A 26,376-nucleotide genomic window follows, 5' to 3' on the forward strand; every position below is an offset into this window, starting at 1 on the left:
TGGGTAGGCAGGAGAATCAAGACTACATTTTTGCTCTTCAGTAGCCATCAAGATACATATGAATTATGAAAAGGTATATTACGTTCATTTAGAAAAAGCTTATGATAATTGAATTATGGACTATTTTACGCACATATGGAGTTGAAGGTTGGCTGTTGAACGTGGTAAGAACAGCATATCATACAAAAAAGCATGTATGAGAATAAATGCATTGTTTAACAACTACCCAAACATTGAGTAAGACGATTGATGTGTGATATCATCTTGATTTTTAATGCTCGGTTAAGCTGACAACCCAAATGATCTGCAGGGATTGTTAGACTGTGTGATGCAATGAGGAGTATAGATCTAAATACTATCTACAGATTAAGAAGTTTGTTTCGAGAAGAGAAGTGGAATGAATGATTGCAATTTGTACATATGTGGCAAAAAATTGCAGTGAGTGGTATCTTGGTATATAGAATGTTTACTAAACATGGAGAAATGCATGGATAATGTTTTACAATGGCCAGATGTGCTTCACAGACTAAATGTAAAGATGTAAAACACCTTTTCCCAGCCACTGGTTGTAATTTGAGGAGTACCTGTATTTAGGAGCAATGAAACACAGTATTTCAAAGAAAGAAAAAAAGAAACCCAAATAAATTTGTACTATATCTATTTTTCTATTCTGAGCCAACAAACTGTAGTCATCTAGTAGATGTCTACAGTTTGTTGGCTCAAATGATAAACAGAGCTGCAGCTGCATTCTGTACACAGTTATGAAAATGAAGGCTTACACAACACAAAGAGTGTAGGCAGAATTATAGCCTACTTTGTTGCCATTAGCAGCCAATAATAAAACAAAATTTGCAAAGAAACTTACTTTTCCTGCTGCCATTAATGAAAGTGCAAATTGGTACCAAAGATGGAATTCTTCAAAGGCAAATTTCATAGCCCGTTCCAAACACTGCAATAAAATTGAGAATACAGATCATTAATAGGTATAAATTATTTAAACTAACACTACTCATATTTCTACACTGACTATATTAGCTGGTAATTACACTTACTGGCAAACAAAACAATGCTTGCAAGGCATTGTACTTTTGTTGCAGAATATACCATATTTTTCAGAGTATAAGACACACTCCCCCCCCCCAAAGAAAATTTGGGTGTGTCTTATATACTGAATGTAGCCCCACCCACCTACCGGCCCCCACCCTTTGCCCTCTGCCTCACAGCAATTTGCCTCCTTGCAGCAAATAGCAAACAGCCAGTTTCAACTTCATAACAGTCTAATTAGCACAAGCAGCTGATGTTCGGTTGGATAAGCTTCCTGACCATCAGCTGTTTCAGGTTGGAAGGATTGCCATGAACTGTTTCCTGTTTGCTGCAAGGAGGCAAATTGCTGGGAGGCAGAGGCACATTTTTTTTCTTGTGCTAATCAGGATAAACTGAAACTGAAACAGGTTGTTTGCTGCAAGGAGGTAAGTCAATAACTATAAATGCCTATAGACCATTCAAATTATTAGACTTATTTTTAAAGACTGCTTTATTATTGTTCTAGACAAAAAAAGTTTTTTAAAAAAATACTCTGAAGCAGCTCACTGCTACTGTATCTTCTTTTAAATAGCAGAGTATAACATATACTTTCAGAAAGCCATATCAATTTTAACAGCATCTGTACAAGTATAGTCTGAAATGTAACAGTGTCCTGTTGTAGTATTAAGATAAGGCAGCTGAGTTAGACCTTGACATAGTCATGTTTGGAGTAGATCTATTTAAATAATTGGGAGGAGTTAATGCCACTACATTTAAGAAAACTTTCTGGCATTAATATACTGCCATAATGTACATTTTTCCAATTCTTTGCTATTTCTATGGGTCAGGTACACATGCACAGAAATATAACACAAATAGCGTATATCGTCTGTACTGTTTGCTGCAAGGAAGCAAATTACAGGGAGGCAGAGGCAGATTTCCCCCCCCCCCTTGTTTTCCTCCCCAAAAGCTAGGTGTGTCTTATACTTCGGAGCATCTTATACGCCGAAAAATACGGTAAATATCATGCCAGGGTGAATGATGCAAATGATTGAAGACTTTGTTGTTGTATGCAAGTAAGAATGAAAGCTTGGGTTATTTTATGTGAGTGTAATGCAAGCAATAGAGAAGAGAAGAACGGGGTAGACTATAAAACTCATCTTTTGTCTTTAGGAAGTTTGTTCAACCTTTTGACTCCATTTTCTCTGTCCATGTCTTTCTCTCAATTCATAGAATACTATTTAAGTTACTTTATAGTGGAATTTCATGCTGAAATTAACAACAGGAAAGGAAGATTCTCAAAAAACTTTAAATTAAAAAGTGAATTCCTTTTAGCTCAGCTTTAAATCAACAGCAAACAGGGAATCAATATATAAACCTATTACGTATATGGAACCCATGAAAACAGTTAACATAAAGGAAATGTTCATGAAATACATATAAAAAAAGGGAGTTTCAACGCAAATGTCAGGTCACAAAAGTAAGAAATGAGATCATCTACCAACACATTTGTAAAAAACAAAGCAGGGAATGATACAAACACAATGATTCTCTAACAAACACCTGAAACATTTTGATTGAATTCTTCTCCTGTGCCATATCCCTCATCAGATGCTGGTGATCATGTTGGTGATCCTATTTTTATCAACAGCTGCATGAAAAAATGCTGTTGAGTTTTGTCCAAACCAGTCCCTTAGGTTTTGAATCCATGATGTTCTTCTTCTGCCTGGACCTTATTTCCCTTCAATATTTCCCTGGAGGATTAAGTGAAGTATGCCATATTCCAGAGTTTTAAAAGGTGACATGTGTTGCATCACATGTCCAAAATATTTTAATTTTTGCTTTTTAATGGTTTTGATTAGGTTTTCCTAGGCGGCTATCACCTCCTCATTTCTGATTTTGTCAACCCAGCTTATACTTAACACTGTCTGTAAACCCACATTTCAAATGCTTCTGTCTCTTCAAGTGGCTTTCTATCTGAGACCAATTCTCTACTCCGTAAAGCGAGATAGAAAAGATCTGAAAAACCTGATTTTCAATCTTAGGCTTATGTTGTGACTGCAGAAGACCTCCTTCATTTTGAAGAATGCTGTCTGAGCTTTCTCTATCCTTGTCTTAACTTCAGTGATCATGTCCCAGCTTTCATGTAAATTAGAACCAAGGTGTATGATCCTTTCAACTTTTTCTAGTGGTATTCCTTTTGAAGTTATTGGTGGTAATTAATGGGTTTGCTGACGACCATGACCTTGGTTTTTGAGGTGTTAAGCTTCAAGTTGTATTTTTCAGATATTTCTCTGACTCTGTTGATGAGGAGCTAAAGATCTTCATGCTTACTGGCAAGCAGAACTGTATCATCAGCATATCATAAATTGTTGATCCGAACACTGTTCACTTTTAGGCCAGCATCAATGTTTTCCAGTGCTTTGTTGAAAATTGACTCAGAGTAAATATTAAACAAGAGGGGAGACAGAATACAGCCCTGTCTGATCCCTCGTCGTATTTCTGCATCATCTGAGTGTTTTCGGCCTAGTCTCACATTTGCTACCTGATGCCAATATAGGTTATTAATGATTTGGATGTCTTTGCCATCTAGTCCTACTTGTTTCGGGATTTGATTGAATAGCATTTTTAAATTCAATGTTAGTTGATTCCCGCAAATTCCTGATAAATGTATTTGCAATATCTTCGGCAATTATTTTATGGTAACATATTGTGAACCATCCAGAGTTAGTTGGAGCCAGGTGATGCCTAAATTTAATTAAGGAAGCATCTAAATTCCATTTATGTATTCAATGATCTGTATTTCAGTAGGAAAGTAATTTACCATACAAGTTGAATGGATTTAGTAATTTTAAAATTCATAGAAAAGTTAAATTTCATCATGAAAGAAATAGAACTTGGAAGAACAAGAAGGGCTCCTTCAAAGAAAGGGAAGCCATGAAAAATTGAAAGAATGGGAAGCAGAGAAGCATGGATCCACTATCCAGGGGAAAAGTTATGAAACAAAAATATTTTCAGTTCCTTTTCAGAACAAATTCTGATGAAAATCCATAATCCATGGTAGTGGATCTGGCTATTTGAGAGACCGCCTTCTGCCAATTACCTCCCTGCGTCCCATCAGATCGCACAGGGTAGGCCTCCTCCGAATTCCATCCGCCAGTCAGTGCCGACTGGCGACTACGCGGAGGAGAGCCTTCTCAGTTGCAGCTCCGACGCTATGGAACAATCTCCCCGTGGAGATCCGCACCCTCACCACCGCCCAGGCCTTCCGCACGGCCCTTAAGATCTGGCTATCCCGTCAGGCCTGGGGATAAAAAATCTTAGTTCGTCCCCTCCCGAATGATGAGTGAATGTTGTGCTCTATTTTTAATATTATGTATTGTCTTATGTTTTTTTGTCTTTGTATCCCCTTCCCCGTGTTTTGTAAGCCGCCCTGAGTCCCCTCAGGGAAAAGGGCGGCCTATAAATTATAATAAACATTCTAAACATTCTAAACATAATGCTTACTTCCAGGGTAGGTACAGAATTTAGTTTCCAACTGGTAGCAGTAAAAGCAATAAATAATTGATAGTTCTTAAAGAGAAATATATTTACCACACAGAGGCCCCGTTACCCTTTCCAAAGACTTCTGACACAGGAGCATATTTCTCACAGACAGTCCACATTCAAAATATTATGAACTCATGTAAAATAAGAGCCACATATAGAATGGTTGAATTGGTGCATTCCAGAAGAAAATGCTGGTCTGTGACCAGCACACAGAGTTTCAGTGTCTACAGTATGCTTGTAATTTGATAAAATTTAAAAATTAACTTTTAAAATTATTTCTACAATTCCTTAACTAATTGTGTAGTTATTTACTCTGGAATAAACCCCATTATATTCAGAATTTCCAGCTTTTATAAAGCTGCTCTCACAAAATTTTTTTTAAAACACAGATATTTTATTATCATTATTATTATTTATTTATTTATTATTTTTTTATCCACATAAATTGTTTCAACTTCTACCCTCAAAACAATGCTATAGGGCACTGCACACCAGAAAAACTAGACACAAGGACATTCCCCCCCGATGACATCACTCTGTTAAATAACTAATTCCCACAACACTCATATTACCTACTAAGACTGTATTATATTATTCTTCTCTTCCTTCCTAGTACCTATCTCTTTCCACCTATGACTATAACCATGTTGCTTGGATCTTTAAATTTTATATTGGTTTTTTTTCCTAGTATAATCTGATTGCTTATTAGTAATCTGTGACTATCACTAAGTGTTGTATCTTATGATTCTTGATGAATGTATTCTATTTTATTTTTCTTTATGTACACTGAGAGCATATGTATGAAATAAAAATTCCTTGTGTGTCCAATCACACTTGGCCAATAAAGAATTCTATTCTATTCTCCAAATAGCACTCACTTCTGCTTTTATCATAAGAAAAGGGGGGGGAGGGAAACCTTCCCCCTAAAGTACGTAGCAATACAGGGACAACCAATCTTCCAGCTTGTGATGGTGAAGAAATTTAATTAATCATTAATTAAATCAAAGAACATCTATCATGAACATTAATGTGGCTGATATAAAATTATCAGAATAAAATTAACTTTACTCAAAGGGAGAATCAAAAAGGAACAATGTATATGAGCATTATATAAATCACAAAACAATGCTATAGGGCAGTGCACACCAGAAAAACTAGACACAAGGACATTTCCCCGCCGGATGACATCACTCTGTTAAATAACTAATTCCCACAACACTCATATTACCTGCTAAGACTGTATTATATTATTCTTCTCTTCCTTCCAAATAGCACCCACTTCTGCTTTTATCATAAGAAAAGTGGGGGAGGGAAACCTTCCCCCTAAAGTACGTAGCAATACAGGGACAACCAATCTTCCAGCTTGTGATGGTGAAGAGAAACTTTCAGTACAGGTAAGCTTTGATTTACGATTTAGCCCAAAATTTCTGTTTGCTAAGCAAGTTACTTGTTAAGTGAATTTTGCCTGATTTCACAACCTTTCTTGCCATAGTTTTGCCAGTTAAGTGAATCATTACAGTTGTTACTAAGTTAGCAATGAAGTTGTTAAAGAAATCTGGCTTCCCAACTGACTTTGTCAGAAGGTTGCAGAAAGTGATCACATGATGCTAAAACACTGCAGCCTTCATAAATCCATGCCAGATGCCAAGCATTTGAATTTTGATCACATGACCATGGGGATGCTGCAAAAGTCGTAAGTGTGAAAAATGATCATTAATCATTTTTTTCAGTGCTGTCATAACTTCGGACAATCACTAAACAAATGGTTATAAGTTGGAGAGAGAGAGAGAGAGAGAGAGAGAGAGAGAGAGAGAGAGAGAGAGAGAGGGAGGGAGGGAGGGAGGGAGGGAGGGAGGGAGAGGGAGAGAGGGAGAATGAATGAATTTATTCCAGTCTATACTTGATCTGCAAATCAGATTTATGTTTTCCTTTAACTCTTTCATATCAATACCTTTTGAGATGAGATTTTTATTCAATCATTCAAGCATGTTAATAAAAGCATGGTTTTATAATTTTTTATGTTTTACTGTTGTCCTTGTGAAATGCCCAGTGTCATTGTTAAAAAGTAAGTCTTTAAAATAAAATAAATAAAATACTATTTTTCGAGTAAAAACCCCTTTAGCTATCACATAAATTACATTCAATCCTTTGCATTCTTATCATACTAAATTCTGTCAGGTTCTGTTTCTCTTATATCCATCAATATCATTGAACATTCAACTGAACAACAGATAATCTGTTAAATGGTACACTGAATTGATGAATTATTTTTAATTAATTATTTTTTAAATTTATGGTTCCACAGAAATATTGCATAAGTCCAGAAGGGGCTCATTTAGAATTTTAAAACCATGATATCAGCATCACCCCCAAAATGTATTTATTTCTCAAATTCCTAGCTTATAAGAAGTAACTTTAGGCATAATACAGCAATCATATAAAACAATAAAAATATCATCATTAAAAGTTAAAATATTATTTAAAATTAAAATATGTGCAGAGAGAGTAAATGAATCAGAGTATAAGATGCGCCTTTTTCCCTGAAAAAAGAGGCTGAAAATCTGGGTGCATCTTATACACGGAATACCGCATTTTTTACCTCCCAAAACCCCGCCCCTTCACCAAAATGCCCTTGCATAAGCTTGTAGGAGGCTTTCAGAGAGGGGGCTGCGGAGGGCAGAAATGAGCAAAAAAAGGGCTGGTTTTTGTTTGTTTTTGGACACCCTCTCTCAGGAGCACTCTACTAGCCTCCTAAGGGCTATTCATGCCCTTTTTTTGAAAAAAATACCGGACCCATTTTCACGAAAAATGGGCTGTTTTGGGGAGGTTTGCAGAGTGCAAAAACTTTTTTTAAAAAATTTTTCCTCTTCAAAACCTTGGTGTGTCTTATACCCTGGTGCGTCTTATACTATGAAAAATACGGTAATTCACCAGGGTCAGAGATATATCCATTTAGCAATGGATGAGCTCGCCTTCTTTAGCTCTTAAAGAGGAAAAGAGAAAGCACTGAATCCTGCAGCATCCCACATAGTAGGAGCCAAGGGCAAAACCTCTCTTCCCCAATCACCACCAACTATATTCAACCTTGGAGAAAGGAGGTGAAATTCCCCCAAAGGATACCATGACAGATGGTATTTAAAGCTGCCAAGAAATTAAGTAGGATAAGGTTGAATGCACAATCCTCGTCATGCCCACTATCATGGTTTCCATAGTGGGCCTGACCAAGGGAAATACCAATTTATTATAAGACAAAGTAAAACAGTTGTTCTCCATCATCCATTCTGGCTTTCCAAAATGTTCTCTACCAGCTGAATTTACTTTTGGTTTTTTTCTGGATAGGGATAAATCCATGGCTGGCATCTGTCCACCACATTATTTTTTAAGACTATCACTACAGCCTAAGAGAAGACCACAGGCATTACTATAGATTATGCTGGAGACTGATGGTTTGGTTCCTATACATACATGCTTTGAATTTTAAAAATATTCCAAAAGAATAAAATAAAAATGGGGGGTTGGGTGGTAGGATGCCTGACAGACATGAAGGAAGAGGTTACAGTTACACAAGCCATACAGCATGCATCTAACTCCATATGGATGTCAGGCCTTATTTTACAACTTACCTCTGAGAGCATTTCATATTGACCTCTTCTTCCCAAGGCAATGGTAAGCAAATCATACACTACAGATGCACTTTGCAAACTGATAATACGGTCATTTTTGTGTTCGGGTATTCTGCTCAATACAGCATCACGATTAGCCTGAAAAACCATACCAAATGTAAAAAAGGTTTTGATGAGTATATAATTTAACAATTTAAATTAATTAGGGCATCCTTTGGAAACTTAACACACTCATTCAGCAACTGTTCAAACTTACTATGATGCTGACTGAGTGGTAATTACAACCCAACCTCATGCTTATAACATTGTAATATCCCACAGTCACAGTTGTGATTTGCAACCTTCCCTGTCAAAAGTCAAAAAGAAGTCAAAAGGGAAGCGGACAGGAAGTCAGATATCCAAATCACATGAGGATCTTACTTAATGATCTATGTGGTCCTTGCTTAACTACAGCAACTGGAACTGTTGTTGAGTGGCACAGTCATGTGATTTTTTGTCCTGTGATTGTATCATTTAACAACATAATTGCCAATTAGTGTTGTTAAATTAGGTAACAACCTGCAACAACCCGCAAAAGGCCACAAAGGAAAAAGAAGTATTCTTAGTATTGTCAGAAATGGGATACCTTATTCAGAAATGGAGAATAATTAGTAATGAAATTGCATTTCTTAAGAACTGCTGCATCATACTAATCAATTTAAATGAAAACTACTGAAAAATGGAAGGATGCTGAACAGTAACTTTTCACAGTAAGAACCTTTAGTTATTTATTTTGCTATACTCTTATTCTGCACAATGATTCTGAATGAATTATAAATACCAAAAGAGAAACATGTAAGATAATAGAAGCTTAACAGTAATTTGCATAGGGCAGTGTTTTTCAACCTTTTTTGTGCAAAGGGACACTTTTTTCATGAAAAAAATCATGAGGCACACCACCATTAGAAAATGTTAAAAAAAATTAACTCTGTGCCTATATTGACTATATATAAAGTGTTTTTCCCACGGCACACCTTACACTATGTCACGGCACACTAGTGTGCCACGGCACAGTGGTTGAAAAACACTGGCATAGGGAAATATATATACAGTAAAAGCTGCTATTTCAAGCTACCACCAGCATTTAACTACTCTTTAAACTAAGCTACAATATATATCTGGGAGCACTGAAGAAGATAATATGATCAGCAGACAAGTAACTTTGAGGAGGGTAGTCCATAAGAAATGAATATTGCTAAATAGGTTCTTTCCTAGAGCCAAAATGTAATCCATCCATCCATCCATCCATCCAACCATCTATCTATCTAAGGAGGATACTGGTTCAGTAGATAAACAAATGCTCCAAGCAGCTTCAAATAAGATGAAAATTTCCTTAGTTTTGCTGATGTTTCTACAAGGACAATACCAACAATTTTAATTGGGCCCAAAAAATCTAGCGGAAACCAGCCCAATTATGATGACAATGTCACAATTTTATCTATTGGTCAGTCCTCTGTCATTAATTTTATTTTGTATTTGGGACAAAGTTCAATTTCCACTGCCTCAAATCTTGATATCAAATCTGAGGTGTGGGGGGAGGGGTATTAATGAAGTGGCCAGCATTTTAATATAAGTTTATTTTCTAACCACTGATAAGAAAAAATTGAGGAGTTTAATGGGCAAATTCAAACTTAAGTCAACACAACATGCAAACAAGATGTGCTGCTTATTATGGCAGACAGGAATGCCAATTTTAGAAAAAAATATGGAGGATAACACTGTTGGTCTGTATAACCTAAGAAACAGAAATGAAACAGAAGAACATCAATTTCTGTCTATCTTCATAATTAATATTATCTTTGTAGAAATAAAATGACCCTTATATAAATGGGTATCACTAAATGGAGTCCCAGAGATCAAATTGATTAAATGACATACAAGAAAGTGAATGAGCTCAGTTATGACAGTAGAAATATGGCCATAGGCTGACTGTAGAACAAATCATAAACTGCTCATGTGCACATTCGAGATCAAGAAGCCAACAAATCAAAGATATAAAGGATTAATGTGAAACTAGATTGCCAAAGACTAAGAAACAGACTAAGAAACTGGGCATCAGAACAGAAGTAGGCAAACTGGGCATCAGAACAAACAGTAGAAAATGCCGAGAAGACAACCAAAGACAAGAAAGACAAAGTGCTTGGAAAGGAACTTAACAAAGAATTCCTGAGAACTGTTAAAAGAAAGAAGACACAGAGTTATGGTACCAGTAAAGACATTGAAGATGGAAAGAAACATAGAAAAACAAGGAAAGTCTTCCACAAGATCTCTAAACTCAGCAGAAAGTTCCAACATCAAGTTGCTGTGCTAAAAATTGGCAACAGTCGAACAGCAAGAAGATCAAGGAGAGTTAAACAAAGAAGAAAGGAATATACTGAATTTTGTACAGTAAAGATGTCAACTGGCATTCCAATGTTTTCTTCTTACCTAACACTATTTTCAAACAGCCAAAATGGCAACTCTACACATATATCAACATTTTCAGATGAAGTATCTAGAAATCAAATTGACTATATTATTCCTAAAGGATTGCTAAACAGCTCAGTTTTAATATCAAAAACATGGGCAGGTGATGTCTGTGGAACAGAACACTGGAATGCAAATTTCAGTCCCAATTGTTATTGAATATCTGGTATTGATAATTACAGTCAATATGTCTTGGCAATTGTTATGCCACTGTTGGAAAATGTCTGAAAGTGAAGGTGGCAATGCCATTTTCAAATCTTCCTTGACAAAACAGATCCACTTGTCTGATTCCATTTGTCCTCTGGTCTATGTCTGCTTTTGTATTCAATCCTGACTTTCTTGTGTTAGCCCTGAAAGTCTGAGCTTTTTCTTACCCAACCCCACTGTCTCCTTATAACAAGACCTCTGCAGCATAATGGAGAAACACACAGAGAGATTTAAAAAAAAAGATTCCTACATCACTGGTTTTTCTCCCAGTCCAATTCCCAGTCTCCACATGTGTAGACCTATTTACAGTCAACTGCGCATGCATCGAACTGGCAGTAACGCCATCAACAACCCACCCCTGATCCACATACTGCATACTGCCTATCTATGAAGACACACATTTAACTTTTGCTCTTGTTACAGCAAGTTGCAATTTGTGAACAGTAAAGTGCAATAGAAATAATATAAAAGGTGCTCATTTATAAAGAAACATAACTCACCATGGATTCACTGATTAGTAGCAGCAACAAAGCTTCTTCAGTATTCTCTTGAGGACAAAAAATGCTGTTAAAAATTGAGCATTCATTATATTACAGTCAACAAAATTAATTTACATGTAACAGTTGTGTCACATCTGTATATTCATGATGATCCAACTTGATATTTCGTTTTTTGTAAAAGCAACTCAAATTATGGAAATGAAGCCATTTTTGAAACAGGTGTTTCAAAGTGTAACAATTTAGAATAGCTCAAACAAATATGCTACTTTGGCAACTAAAACTACAACTACTCCTATTTAAAATGCTAATGTCACTTCCTTTGCATTTTTATAATATTTAAATATTTATATATAGAGCTGTTCAGTCGTCTGAAGAAGAATACATATTTCTATAAATTTCTTTATTCTTTATTCTAATCAGAATATCTTGCATTTTTTTGTTTTTAACCCTATTAAATGACCTTAAACCTGACCAAATTATAATTAACCATTCTACATTTTTTTCATTATTTATGTAATATTCAAAACTTAAGACCATTTAATAGAGTCCTTTAGCATGACTTGGAATGTGGGAGGCAGGCATCAGTCTGGGATGTTCTCTGACAATGGATATATTTTGAAGAAATATCTATAAAGAAACCAAGGAGCTCTGAACTGATTATATAGTGTCCATCGTATTCATCGTAATAATCAGAGAAAAACCTTATAAAATTTCACTCTTTAATAGTGACCCATCAGTCCTTCAGGACAGACAAGATCAAGAAAGAGACTTCATAAGGCTACTGAAACTGAGGGCTGAGACAAAATGATGTTGGATTTGAACCAGTCCCAGCTGAACATTTCAACTACTGGCTATGGTATCATAACCAGTTCTCCATACTGGCAACACATTCCACATTAATATTTTAGAGAATGCATAATTCAGAATATTAAGAAATTTGAGGAAAAAAGATTTACTTATTGAAATCATAGGCAGTGAATAGCAAGCATATTGAAATAAAATCTAATCACCTATAGGAAATGCTTAGAATTTTTCCTAATAAAATTTAAATCCTGCATTCAACCTGATTTGCTTTATACTTAAGAGATTAAGATTTAAATCTTTTAAAAAGATTTAAGTTTTGAACTCTAATCCTATTTAGAATTTAAAACAATTGTTTTAAGTTCATGACAAACAGTTCTGAACTTATAAACTGGTTAATATTTGCTGCTGTGTATAACTTACAAATAAATATTCAGACATCCAGCCATGCACATTTTAGATAGATTTAGTTATTGCAACAGCTCTGCTAAAATTCTTTAATATTGCCTTCTTTAAAGGCAACCCTCAGTGATCTCACATATCATCAGTATGTTTTATTTTTCCAGGAAAAAGGAAAAGACCCATTGTTGATATACTTTGAAAACTGCACTGCTGACCCAAACAGAATGGCAACTGAAACCTATCGCTAATAAATCTGCTTTGATAAATAGCCAAATGAGTTTTAATGCCAATTTCCACCATAGGAAGCATACTTTAAAACAGATGCATCTGTCCTTATCATTTCACATTCATGTTTTACCTATATAAGCTTTTAATTCTGTTTTTCATTTCTACTTTTCTCCACAGTAACTTATCCTGTGCACTCTTCTTTCATCTTTTCTACTTGCCCTGTGCAGTAGTTATGGTTAAGGCATTGTGCCCATACACTGGGTTAATATTATTTATATAACACAAATCATATGAACTTATTATATTCCTTTTAAAAACATTATGTTCTAACATACTTTTCTCCTGAATACACACGAGGTCTTCTGCTAAGAGCATAATTTTTAGTGTTTGCAATTTTCCAGAGTGGATCGTTTAAAGGAGACTGTTGAGGAGGGTCATCCAGAGGGTGCCAGTAGCTCTGTTCACACATGCCACGGAGTAAAATTTCAGCTAACTGCCTTGCTATTGTCTGTTAGGAAGAAAAAAGAAATTCCCATCACTACCACAATGTTTACAATAAACAAAAACAGGATTCAGAACTTGTGTATAACAGGAAACAACTTACTGCTTGAAGTCCTTGTGCACTGTACAACTTTATTCAATAAGCAATGGTATGCAAATAAGGTGCATGTGGAATATAATGTCCAGAACAAAATAAAAGAAAAAACTCACCAAAAGTTTCAAAGAGCAATCAATTATATCATATGTACAAATAACTCATTCTTCAAATTCTTATTTTCAAGGAGCCAAACATTACCATCTATATATTAGACAATATCAATATGTTTGGGAAAAACTATTAATTTGCAGATTTTTTAAAAAAAAAGTTAGCCAAGTTAGTGAGGGACCAAAACAGTGAGGAGAAAGAGAAATGATTTGAAATCAAGTATTTTATATTAGAATGGTTCTAATATATTCAATCAAAATTCTAACACCTTTTTATATCAAGCCATATTATGTTTACTACATAGGAGAAGGGCTTGGTTTGTCTTCTAAAAAACATAACTTCATATACCTGACTTGTTTAATGAATTAGAATTTGTTCTCAAAGTATCAGTACATAAATGGTATCACAAGGAAGGGGGTCAGGAACTATTTTCGTTTGGCACTAAAGCTAAAATCAGGACCAGGACAACTTTATATGTGGAGAGCTTATAAAAAATTAGGAGTCCACTAAATACTGATCCAACTTTTCCAAATATGTTTATTTTATTTTCCTGCACAAGTATTATATTAACCAATAATTATCCTATAATATTTGTATAGTCTAATGATATCAATAATCACTGTATTAAAATCAACACAGTCACACATAAACCAATAAACTTATTCTTAATTGAATTTCATTGTATTCAAGCATTAATTTACCAGAGCTATAAAAACTTACCATGCGTAGATTCTGTGTAGTTCTTGTTTCAACAGCTCTTAAGATCTCTCTAAATCTACCAACTCCTCTTGTCAAATTCCTGTATATGTACATAGAATAATATAATATAAATTATAATATAATAATAAATAATAAATATTCCAAGCTGTTATTTAAATACTGCAGCCTTTCTTATTAATTCAATAAGTACATTAGTATTGTTTTCCATTTATTGAATGTCATTTAAAATATTTCACATCTTATCCTCTTTTATAAGAATAAAACAACTTTAAATCTGTAAAATGGATTGATTCCAGGATAGAATTCCATTCACACCATCATGCAAATGTAAGATGATTGAAAATTATTCCCTCTCCAAAAAATAAAAAAGGGGGGAGGGAGGAAGGGAAGGAGAGAGAGGAGGTAAGGGATTTTTATAAACAAAAAACAATCATGAAGTTAAATGTCATAAAATGCAGTAAAATGAAAAACTGGAAGATATAATCCATAAATTGATATTTGTAATGGGTTTTTTATATAAATTCAACAGTAAAGGCAAAGGAGGTGAACAGATAATAATATTCCCAGTATTAGTAGTAGCTGGATCAAATGAGTCCAGGAAATGTATGTTCCAATTTGCATAGCAATAACCATTTTGTAAACTTGAATGAGCCTGAGAAACAGTACTATAACATATAATAACAATAAACATAATTGCTTCTCTTTAATTAGTGGAGTTTAGGAACGAGAAGATGTGAGCCACAGATCATGCATGGAAGCTACAATAAGAAATTTTCAAATGTTTTTCTTGACAGAATGTGATGTCTATTTTGCAGAAGTCCAAAAATTTCAACATAATGCATAATAAAGAAAGGAATGTTTGTATTTGTATATATTATTTCCCAAGTAATCATTTTTCTCATCATTTTTCCTAACACATAATTAACAATATTAATCCATTATTTTTGTAATGCAGTATTTCGTACTATATTACACTTATTATAATGCAGATAATTTCAAACTGAGGACTAGCATCTTACCAGTACTAGAACTAAAAATAAAACTCAACTCAATATAATTTATATTTTTATATCCTCTAATTACCCATGGGTTATGTTTTCTGCTGAAGTTTCTGTTTGAGATCTTACAAATGAAACAGTGTTAACAATTGTCCTTTTCAGTTAATTAGGAAACACATTTTACTAATTAGTATTGTTTTCAGAAAGCTTTCAGCCTTTGCTACTTAAACCTACAAAGTTTATTTATTACATTTTTATCTTGCCATAACTACTTTACAAGTAACCCAAAGTAGCAAATATACATAATACTTCTTTTTCCTTTCCAACACTGTAAGTCAGAGTTGAGCTGAGAGTGTGTGATTGGCTCAGTCTTGACCCAGCTGGCTTTTATGCCTAAGGCAGGACTAGAAGCTAGGAAGTTGAAATCCACATATCTTAAAGTAATTAAGCTTGAGAAACACTGTATTAGATGATTGATTCTGGTTGAGAACAAGTGAAGCTCAGGAAGTGCTTCCTGAAATGCATTTCCTCAGACAAAATGGAAAATTGACCCAGTCCTTTACAATTATTCAGTGGGAAAGATGACAAAAAGACAGTAAATATTTTTTTTTTTGTTTTTTACTCTGGTGCTAAAGGGCTAATGAAGAGGAAGAAAATACATTCAGTTGTTCCCTAATGCCCTCTCGCCAACAAAATGATTTCAAAGACTCTATAGTAATATATATAAAGTGGTATTGGTATAGCAATACCACTTTATAATGCCTTGGTAAGGCCATACTTGAAATACTGCATTCAGTTTTGGTCACCACGATGTAGAAAAGATGTGGAGACTCTAGAAAGAATGCAGAGAAGAGCAACAAAGATGATTAGGAGACTGGAGACTAAAACATATGAAGAACGGTTGCAGGAACTGGGTATGTCTAGTTTAATAGAAAGAAGGACTAGGGGAGACATGATAGCAGTGTTCCAATATCTCAGGTGTTGCCACAAAGAAGAGGGAGTCAAACTATTCTCCAAGGCACCTGAGGGTAGAACAAGAAGCAATGGGTGGAAACTAATCAAGGAGAGAAGCAACTTAGAACTAAGGAGAAATTTCCTGACAGTTAGAACAATTAATCAGTGGAACAGCTTGCCTCCAGAGGTTGTGAATGCCCCAACACTGGAAGTCTTGAAGAAGATGTTGGATAGCCATTTGTCTGAAATGGTGTAGGGTTTCCTGCCTAGGCAAGGGATTGGAGTAGAAGACCTCCAAGGTCCCTTCCAACTCTACTATTGTATTTTATTGTATTGTAATTCAGAAATGATTTCCCCATATTATATTATTCAGATTGCAGAAAAAACTTGTAATAATTAAATTTCCATTTTCCAACACCAGCATGTAACAATTGAAAAAACTGAAAATATTATGCTCTGAATTGGTTAAGGTATAAATTGCTCTAGACAGAGATTTTATTAGACCTTGTTCTATTGGGATACTGTTTCTGGTTTTTATGCTTGAATGAGAAAAAAATGAAATTTAGAATTTAGTTTGAAGATTTAATAATTGTGCAGTTATAGAACTAGTTTGTAATAATTATAAGTAATGTAAAAAGTTGAGGTTGTTAATAGATTACTATTTCATTATGTTGGAAAGAATCAGAAGTCAACATCTTTTTTTCCTCTCCTCTTTTTTTAATCCTACACTTCCTCCTGATTTTTCATTTTTATTATATTTTATGCTATAATAAACCTTAATAAAACTTCAAAAATAAATAAGATACCTTACTCCAAAAATGACTTTGAGTAGCTTCACAAAATTAAAAACAGAAAAAAATAGCATGAAAATGTACAATCACTTTGAGGGGAACAATGAAAAAAAAACAATATCTCCCATTACCCTCAACCAAATCTACTAGGAACCCAAGAGCTGAGGGCACCAAAGGCAAGAGGAAGTGCTTAAAGCTCATTTGAAGGTGCCAAGAGGGAAGGATGAAGATATCTCCAGGAGGATGGTGTTCAAGAAAGCAGGTGCTGCAATAGAAAAAATCAATTTCCTGGGTCCCCACTAGAAACATTGCTTAAATGACAGGACTTGATTATATAGAATGGGATACTAGCACTAGCACAATGACTTATATACTGCTTCATAGTACTTTACAGCCCTCTCTAAGTGGTTTACAGAGTCAGCACATTGCCCCCAACAATCTCAGTCCTCATTTTACTCACCTCAGAAGGATGGAAGGCTGAGTCAACCTTGAGCCTGGTGACATTCGAACTGCCAAATTGCAGGCAGGCAGCAGGCAGCAGAAGTAGCCTGCAGTACTGTGTTCTAACTACTGAGCCACCACAGCTCTTAGATAACTACATCGTGTAAAATTGTATAGGTATTAACCAGCATCTTGAATTGTACCTAAAAGCTTATTGGTAATCACTGAGAGTCACAAGTCAAGGTGTTACATGAGCACAGTGAGGCCTCACTATCACTGTGTTATATTGGTAATTGGTAATTTAATGAGCTTATATGCCGCCCAATCCCGGAGGACTCCGGGCGGCTTACAATTACAAGATAAAAATAAAATAACAAATAGGGGAAACATTTGGCTTAACTGGGAGTTGTTGTTCCATTCAGGTCTAACTGTACCTTTTCAGTGGTCTTTTCAAGGTCAGCCTCAAGATATCATGTTGCCTGCTAGTCAGATAACCAAGGCATGAAGATTGAAAGAAAGGTCTCTCAGTTGAGGAACAGGCCCACAAGTTGGATTTGTGCAAAAGCTTTCTGGGCACACTTACCACCTGCTCTTCAAGTAGGAGCTGAAAGTTGAGGAAATCCTCCACATTATGAATTGGTCCTGAATAAAGAATACTACCTCACTTAACCAAGGTTGAAAAATTCCCATAATTGAGAATTCCAAGTCCCTATAGCCCCTTAGTCTTCCTAGGTTGGGGCCCGAGCTTGTTGCTCCTCAATCAGACTTCAACAGACTCCAGGATCTGGGAGAAGACCTTTTTAGTTGTCCTTTAATTGCTTGCCAGACAAAGATTGAGATATACAACTGAGAATCATCCAAACTGGCATCTATCTTAAACTGATAACCTTCATTATAAGCTACAGGATCATTTTTTGTTCTAATTTTACCAGGAAGATTCGTGCCTCTATCACCTCAACCAGCCCTAACCTATCAGTCCAATTCCAAGTGGATCCATACAAATGTTGCAACTCTTAGGAGTACAGAACCAGTTTCCAAAATTTAAAACTTGAAAAAAATCTCGAAAAGCATTAACTCTTAGTCTCCAAATGCTAGTCTTTTAAAAAAAATCCATCAGTTTTATTACTCTTACGTTTTACCCTTTTATTTTGTACAGCATCAACAGGTGTTTAATAATTGCTATTTAGAGGGAAAAAATCTTCAGAGTTCTATAATGGATTGGTCTGTAACAGTTAATTTACATTCTTTGTTTTGTTTATAGGCTTTTTTCCAATTTAGCTAAACATATCATACTACAAAGGTTCAATGAATTAACTAGCAGCATTTTTGTTTGAAGAAACACTAATAGAAATACTGAATAATAGTTTATATTAACTGGAAAACATGATCCAACTTATAGTGAGTTTGCTCAGTAAATAACAGTATACTTACATATAGCTGTGTTAAAACTATTATTTCTCTCTCTCTCTTTTTCAAACAGTTAATTACCAAAACGGGTACAGAGGACAATACTTAAATAATCTAATTATTATGTTTTTACCAAATAATTTTGAGAAAAATAATTATGTGAACAATCTGATACTTTTCAGGTCTAAGAAAACCCACCCATTTAATACTTTAAAAGAACATCCTGTATACATCATATTTCTGTTTGAGTGCACTAAGAAAGTAATAAAAATAAAATAAAATAAAAATAGGTTATTTTATATATATTGCATTCTGGAAGATTACTCTTTCCAATCTCTAACTACATGGCTTAATCAATGCCCAATCCTGACCCATGTGCCCTCTTCTCATCAGATAAACAAAGGTCCCAAAAATGTGCCAGCACTAGAGGGGTACAATCAGGAAAGTGACTAAGAGATAACTATGGACCATCTGCAAGCAATATCAGCATCCAGCAACATCAAGAGATGTCACAAGCAATCAGCAGGCAGCACTAGAATTAGCAACTAATGCAGTTGAAAAACAGGTGTTACTTTCGAGAAATGCCTGTCTCTTGCTGCATCTTCTACCAAAGGAATTTCATAGTCATTTTTTAAGCAAGCCCCATAAAATCATCTGGTTTGGAATGGGAAATTGCCACCCATGTTTCTTCTAAGGGTATTTTCCCTTTTTATCTAGGAAATACTGCATTTTCAAGGTTTTAGTGGGAACTTTAACAATATTGTCATGCATAATCAGAAACAAGCAGGTCTTAAAACATTCTCAACACTAATGTCTAGTGGAACCACAAGTTGCTATAAGCAGCATTGCCATCCAACAATCACGGCACACAAACACACCCCTGCTGAGACTGTGACAAGCCAGGATTAGCCCAAAATGTCTGAGACCTGACCTGAGTCAAGAGGAAAAGCAAATGTTGATATGTTGAACTCTATCTTTTAAAAATTGTACCTTACACACGAGGCCTGCCATATTACAATTCTTAAAGTAACAAAAACCACACCAGAATTATAGATAATGTGTGTATATTGCTAATTGCAGTACTTTTCAGCCTATAAAATGCTTTACAGTTCTTTACAGCCCACTCTAAGCAGTTTTACCGAGTCAGCATATTGCCCCCAATATGGGTCCTCATTATCAACCTCGTAAGAGTCAACATTGAGACTCAAACTGCTGAATTGCTGGCAACCAGCAGTCAGCAGAAGTAGCCCGCAGTACTGCATGCTAACCACTGTGCCAAAACTGCTCAAATACTTACAATATACTTGCAAGTATATTTATTTCATTTATTTAATTTTTATGCCACCACCTCTCAATGATTCTAGGCAATTTATAAACTGATTTTCTTAAAAAAAAGCATAAAAACATTTAAAAAAGAAAACAACATAAAAAAGAAAACATGGCAAAGACAAGTAACCCAGATGGGAACAAGAAAAATAAGAAAAGGGGGATTTTGATTATGCTTGCCAAAAGCCTGGGTGAAGACCTAGATCTTTAAGACTCTTTGAAACATCAGTACAAATGGGGACCATCAAATGTCAAGGATAACCTCATTCCAGAGGGCATGTGCTACTACAGGTATCAAATAATTAATTAATGTATCAAAATTTGGTCTCTATTTATAAAATGTAAAACCACAAATTACAGCTAATGGGACCACAGAAAATAATGGACATCTGTAACATTTTTGTAAATGTTCACTTGCCATTTAACCAAACTGCTGCAGCTACAGCATCCATGCAACCAATCGATTTATCAAAAAAATTAACAGGATAGTATTGTGGTAATATTAGCAATATCTGATTTTTTTTTCTTTTAAAAAGAACCACCACGAAAATATTTTTATTATGATTAAAACTGTTTAAAAGTTGGGCTCATAAGATGTCTCTGCAAAGTTTCTAATGAATGTGTGCAAGGTTTCAAATGGTTGTACTTAAGTCAGCACATATAGAAGATAAAGAAAAAAAATAAGTAAACCCTCGATTTTATAGGTTACCTGATAGGATGGATGTTGGCTAAAGCTGAATGTCCATTACATTTGAATTTTTTTAATACCCCAAATGCGTGTACGTGAGAAAACTTACCTTACTTATGGCTGTTTGCTGCAGATGTGCTGGGTTTCAGGGATGATATAGGATGCCTGATTGATTTCAAGAAAGTATCCAATTTTAACTGAGTCTTGGAAGTTGTTGCCTCTGTATGATTATCTTCCTAAAAGTATGGAAGTGGGGGTAATAAGGCTGGACTTCAAGATCAGATATGGTATCAATAAAAGTTATTACACTGGAGAGGTGGGGTCTTTTTTTCTCCTTGCCTCCCTTTGAAGCTATCATTGATTAAATAAAGCAATTACCAAATATTTACAAAAAAACTTACAGAATCTTATAAAAAGTTGTATCCCAAACATTAGCACGTATGAAAGACATGAAGAATGTCGCTAGTATCATGAAGTATAATGCTTGTTTGCACATGCACAGAAGCAGCAACCATTGACTTGATCAAAGAAGGGTTTGAATTCAGATTTTGTTCCCTTCATATGAAATCTACTAAATAAAGACTTGTAAAATCGAGGGTTTACTGTACTTCTAAAAGTGCCAAAAATCAACTGAAAACTCTTAGTAACATTAAACTGTAAATGGTGTTTAGTTAGTCCTAGTAATAAGTCACTGAAATAAAGCCCATTTAAAGTTCATATCATTCTTGTATAGTAGTAGCTATCTATATTTTTTATTAGTATAAAACCTATTTATTAACTTCTTTACACTCATAATGTTAGTTTTAAATAATGAAAGATTTTGGAAAGCAATATTTTGCTATTATTTTGTATGTCCACTTACAGCTGCCTTGCGTCAAAGGTTTTTATTTGCCAGTGGAGGGGGAGGTGAGGTAATAGAGACATTGCTTGTTTATTTGTTTATTCACAAACATTTCAATATGGCGCAATTCCCACAATTCTGACCAGCTTACAATAACAATTGTATTACTATTATATTACTACATTTAATTTTACACTAATTAAAATATCATAAACATGTAAATCAACACAATATAGTGTATCAAAATAATCATGTATCACTACAGTGAACCTGGCATATCAGTAACAATCAACTTGATCAACAATCAAGTTCATTCTAATGAACTCTGAAACACACACACACACACAGAGGGGGGAGGGGGGAGAGAGAGACAGAGATAAGTGAACTATACAGGAAACATGATGGAAGCAACCCTTCTCTCAGAAATCTTAATTATCTATAAAAGTTTTTTTAGCCAAATCTAATTCAATTAATATTCCTCTTAATTTTTCCCTGGTCTCTCTTTAAGCATAAGCTTTTAAAGTTCCGTATATACTGTATTTTTCAGAGTATGACGCACCTTCCCCCCCTAAAAGAGGGTGAAAATTTGGGTGTGTCTTATACACTGAATGTAGCCCCCACCCACCCACCGGCCCCCACCCTTTGGCCTCTGCCATCCAACAATTTGCCTCCTTGCAGCAAATGGGGAAAATGGGGCTTACGAAGGCTGCAATAGACTATATCAATCCCTGCAGTCTGAAACAGCTGATGATCGGGAGGCCCATGCTGAAATTGAAAGTGAAACTTGTTGTTTGCTCCACGAGTCAAATTGCTTGGAGGCAGAAGTAGATTATTTTTCTTGTGCTAATCAGATTGTTTGCTGCTGCAAGGAGGTAAGTCAATAACTATAAATACCTATAGAATGTTCAAATTATTAGACTTATTTTTTAAAGACTGCTTTATTATTGTTCTAGACAGTTTAACAAAATGAAGACGCTTTTAAAAATAAATGCTTGATCTGAAGACGCCCAGTACTATTGTATCTTCTTTTAAATAGCAGAGAATAACTATACTTCCAGAAAGCACATCAATTTTAACAGCATCTGTACAAGTATAGTCTAAAATGTAACAATACAGTGTATATTGTCTGTACTCTTTGCTGTTTGTTGCAAGGAGGCAAATTGCTGGGAGGCAGAAGCAGATTTCCCCCCTTGTTTTCCTCCCCAAAAGCTAGGTGCGTCTTATACTTCATAGTATTATACTCCGAGAAATACATTACTTATATGGAACTCACACTGAACTTAGCAGGAATCTAGTTCAGGACAGATATATGCAAGCTTGCATTATTAGCATTTTTTTAAAAAAAATCACTACAATTTGTCCTTTTACTCAGCGTCTTATTAAAAGTATAAGCATATATAAATTATATTCAATGTTTTCCCCATTCATTCTTGGGAAACCTTGACAACTCATGTTCTATTTCCCTATATGTATACATTAAAATTTGATTTCTGAAAAACTAATATTTAATAATTCCTTAGCATGAGTAATCTATTACATTTGGTCAAACAATCCAAAATTATTCTTGCTTGAAACACTTGAATTATATTCTGGGTACTACTCCAGTTTTACCAGATCAGACTAAAAAGTGTCTATTGTCTGAGAGATTAGAATCAGAGATATAGCAGGAAAAGAGTTCTCATAAAACACCCAAACTAAAAATCTCTTGGTTATTCATTTTCCAGAAAAGCTTATTCAAGTGAAAATAGAGAAGCAGTCTACATATATTTAGAGATACATGACATGATCCAAGTATAAACAATGTCAACACAGACTGTGACTTCATTCTCATTAAGTTAGCTCTTACCTTAATTTTTCAGGCATCACTAATGATGCCATGATGCCAAAAAGATATAAATTAAATGTTATGCCCACAACAAAGCTAAACTTTGTTAAATTTTATCCTTAACACACAATTCTAATATTACTGCATTAACACTTGTTCACTGTGACAAAGAGAGACCTTTTTTATGATGTCTCTGTGCACTTAAATCATCTTTTCTTCTTCAATTTTGGATTCCTCCACAGCCTTACTGAACTGTTTAACTGACAAAACCTAATCTTGTACTAAATTACACTATCATAAATAAGCTAATATTGTATGCAATCTGGATTTAAGTTTGATGAGTTAAACAATTACAATCATTTATTTTTAAGCAAGAAAGTATTCTACCTATATTTTCCTTTAAAAACATAGAATATTGTATGAGCACAATTCCTCCTTTCCACCCCACTTTACCACTGTGATATTATTATTCTCTTTTTCATCTGATTAAATAATAAAAGTAGAGTTAAAGACATTTTGTTAAAAAACTAATAAAGGAGTCTATAAAATCAAATAAACAATTAACTGTAAAAGATGACCGGGCTCAGCCCGGGGCAGGGGTCAAATAAATTATCAATCTATTGACAATTTAACATAAAACACAATGTTAAAATAAGTGCCAAATGAAAAGTTTGGAAAAACTTAAAAATAACAGTCTATGTGTCTAGAACTCTTTATTATTAAAGCTTCAACACAGTGCTGAGAGAAGTTAAAATATAATTTATAATATATTCCCAGAAAATATATTGAATAATAAATTATTAAATGCAAGATAGTAATTACAAAAACATATGCATTTTGCAAAGGTACGCAGCATTCTGATTTAAAATGGAAACAGTAGTTTAAATTTGGGATAGGTTCATTCACTATACCTGTCAGCAACTTCCCTTAATAGTTGCACCTTTTCTTGGTCTTTCCTAAGTAGCCACAAAGGCTCAGGAAAATGCCTGTTTAAATTAAGGCATGGTTAAAGTGTCCCTGACTTTAAGGAACTACTAATAGATAAAAAGGTACACCAACATCCTGAAGATGAAACTCAAATACTTTGGCCACCTATTGAGAAGGAAGGAGTCACTGAAGAAGAGCCTAATGCTAGGAAAGATTGAGGGCAAAAGAAGAAGGGGACAATAGAGAAGGAGGTGGCTGGGTGGAGTCACTGAAGCAGTCGGCATGAACTTTTGACTCCAGAGGATGGTGGAGGACAGGAAGGCCTGGAGGAACATGTCCATGGGGTCGCAATGAGTCAGACACGACTTCGCAACTAACAACAACACCAATATCAGATCTGAAACACAACTTTCTCTCTTTGGATTAGAATATTGCACCACAACTAATTAGTGTGTCAACTTACAACAAAACCCAAGTTAATTCCAGTTAATTCTTTTAAAATTACAGTATATCAGAAGAATATACAATCAAATCTTACCCATTTTTGAAGTATAAGACATGGGCCCTCTGAAGTCCAGTTTCTAAAAAATATCCAAGTTCTTGTTCATGTGTTCCAGATCCAGGCTTAGGACTTCTGTTCTGCATATTGGCAATTATTACCTAGGAGATCATAGAAATAAATGAATAAATTCCCCTAAATTATTTCTTCCTTCACCAGTAGGAGGCAGAGACAGAACATTCTCTACACTGCCCCACTGGATAGGAGGGCTGCCATGTAAGCAAGCTTTCTTCAGCGACACAAGTGATCTTCATGCCCATCTTGTACATTAAGAAATACAGATGGGTACAGAGTTTACAATAATGTTGGTTTATTTATGGAGCATCAATATACTATATTTCTCAGTGGTTGGCAATATGTAGCCTGTGGAAGACCTCCAATAACTATTTTGTAGCACCTAAAATTGACTCTTGATTTTCAGGCATGATTTTACTTTTATCTTGATTATGGCTTAATTTTTGGTTTTGCTAAAATAAAGGACAAAAATGGCATATTAAAAACTTTCAGGAACAACTGTACCAATTTCACCCTTTCAATCATCTCAAACCATCAAAAACTGGGTGAGTGTTTTTGGCATCCATTCAGTTATACAATCAAACCACTGCCAATTTTATCCCAATTTTTAAATGAAAATTCATCCTACAAACGCGAACAAACCTTGATCACCCCAACATGAACAGGTGTTTTTTTGGGTAAAGAGGCTCTGTCTCTTCAATTATCCGTGTTCAGTTTTACAAATAATTGCTGTGTTTTTGCAGAGAGATATGATATACAAATGCGGTAAATAAATAAACTTCAAACGCTTTAACTATTGTCCACTATTGCTTTTCACCTAGAATCATTTAAATATCAAATAGCCTTTAAAGGAGGATAGGTAAGAACTGCCCAAAATTTATTAATTTTTAGCTCTGTCATGAAAATTGTAAAGTTTTCCTGAAATGAAACTCAAACCTTAATAAACACATTAGAATGGAAAACTATGATTAGAAATGCTAAGAAAATCTGTCTGGTTTTGTTTATATCATTCAGGATGTTATATGTTTTATTATAATCTATTACTTTATTATAGTTTATGATTGCATTTCATTAGTTTGTAAAAAAAAAGTTGCCTTATTTGGATATAGACAAATATTATGAATGGAAATAACAATCCCCCCCATCATTAAATGTTCATATTTGGCAAGTTCCAAATAATTGGTAAGTTCGAATCTCATCAGGCTCAAGGCTGACTCATCCTTCCATCCTTCTGAAGTGGGAAAAATGATGACCAGATTGTTGGGGGCAATAGGCTGAACTCTGTAAACAGCTTAGAGGGCTGTAAAGCACTAAGAAGCGGTATATAAGTCTAAGTGCTA

At 34.8% G+C, this 26,376-nt stretch overlaps 1 protein-coding gene across 5 annotated transcripts in view; it reads right to left on the reverse strand.

Moving 5' to 3' along the window:
- Window positions 1-26,376, reverse strand: part of TTC7B (tetratricopeptide repeat domain 7B) — a 119,068-nt gene that overhangs the window by 67,975 nt on the left and 24,717 nt on the right. For all 5 annotated transcript variants that reach the window (XM_087725451.1, XM_087725428.1, XM_087725438.1 and 2 more), the window contains exons 5-10: window positions 25,001-25,122; window positions 14,265-14,343; window positions 13,174-13,346; window positions 11,408-11,471; window positions 8,196-8,333; window positions 866-949 (exon numbers count right to left, since the gene is read on the reverse strand). In XM_087725451.1, the coding sequence (XP_087581577.1) occupies window positions 866-949; window positions 8,196-8,333; window positions 11,408-11,471; window positions 13,174-13,346; window positions 14,265-14,343; window positions 25,001-25,122 (660 nt within the window). The remainder of the gene's footprint in view (window positions 1-865; window positions 950-8,195; window positions 8,334-11,407; window positions 11,472-13,173; window positions 13,347-14,264; window positions 14,344-25,000; window positions 25,123-26,376) is intronic.

This window comes from Thamnophis sirtalis, unplaced genomic scaffold (assembly GCF_051295495.1).
Source record: "Thamnophis sirtalis isolate CommonGarterSnake01/CBP01778 unplaced genomic scaffold, rThaSir2_p1.2 scaffold_1, whole genome shotgun sequence".
Lineage (NCBI taxonomy): Eukaryota > Metazoa > Chordata > Lepidosauria > Squamata > Natricidae > Thamnophis > Thamnophis sirtalis.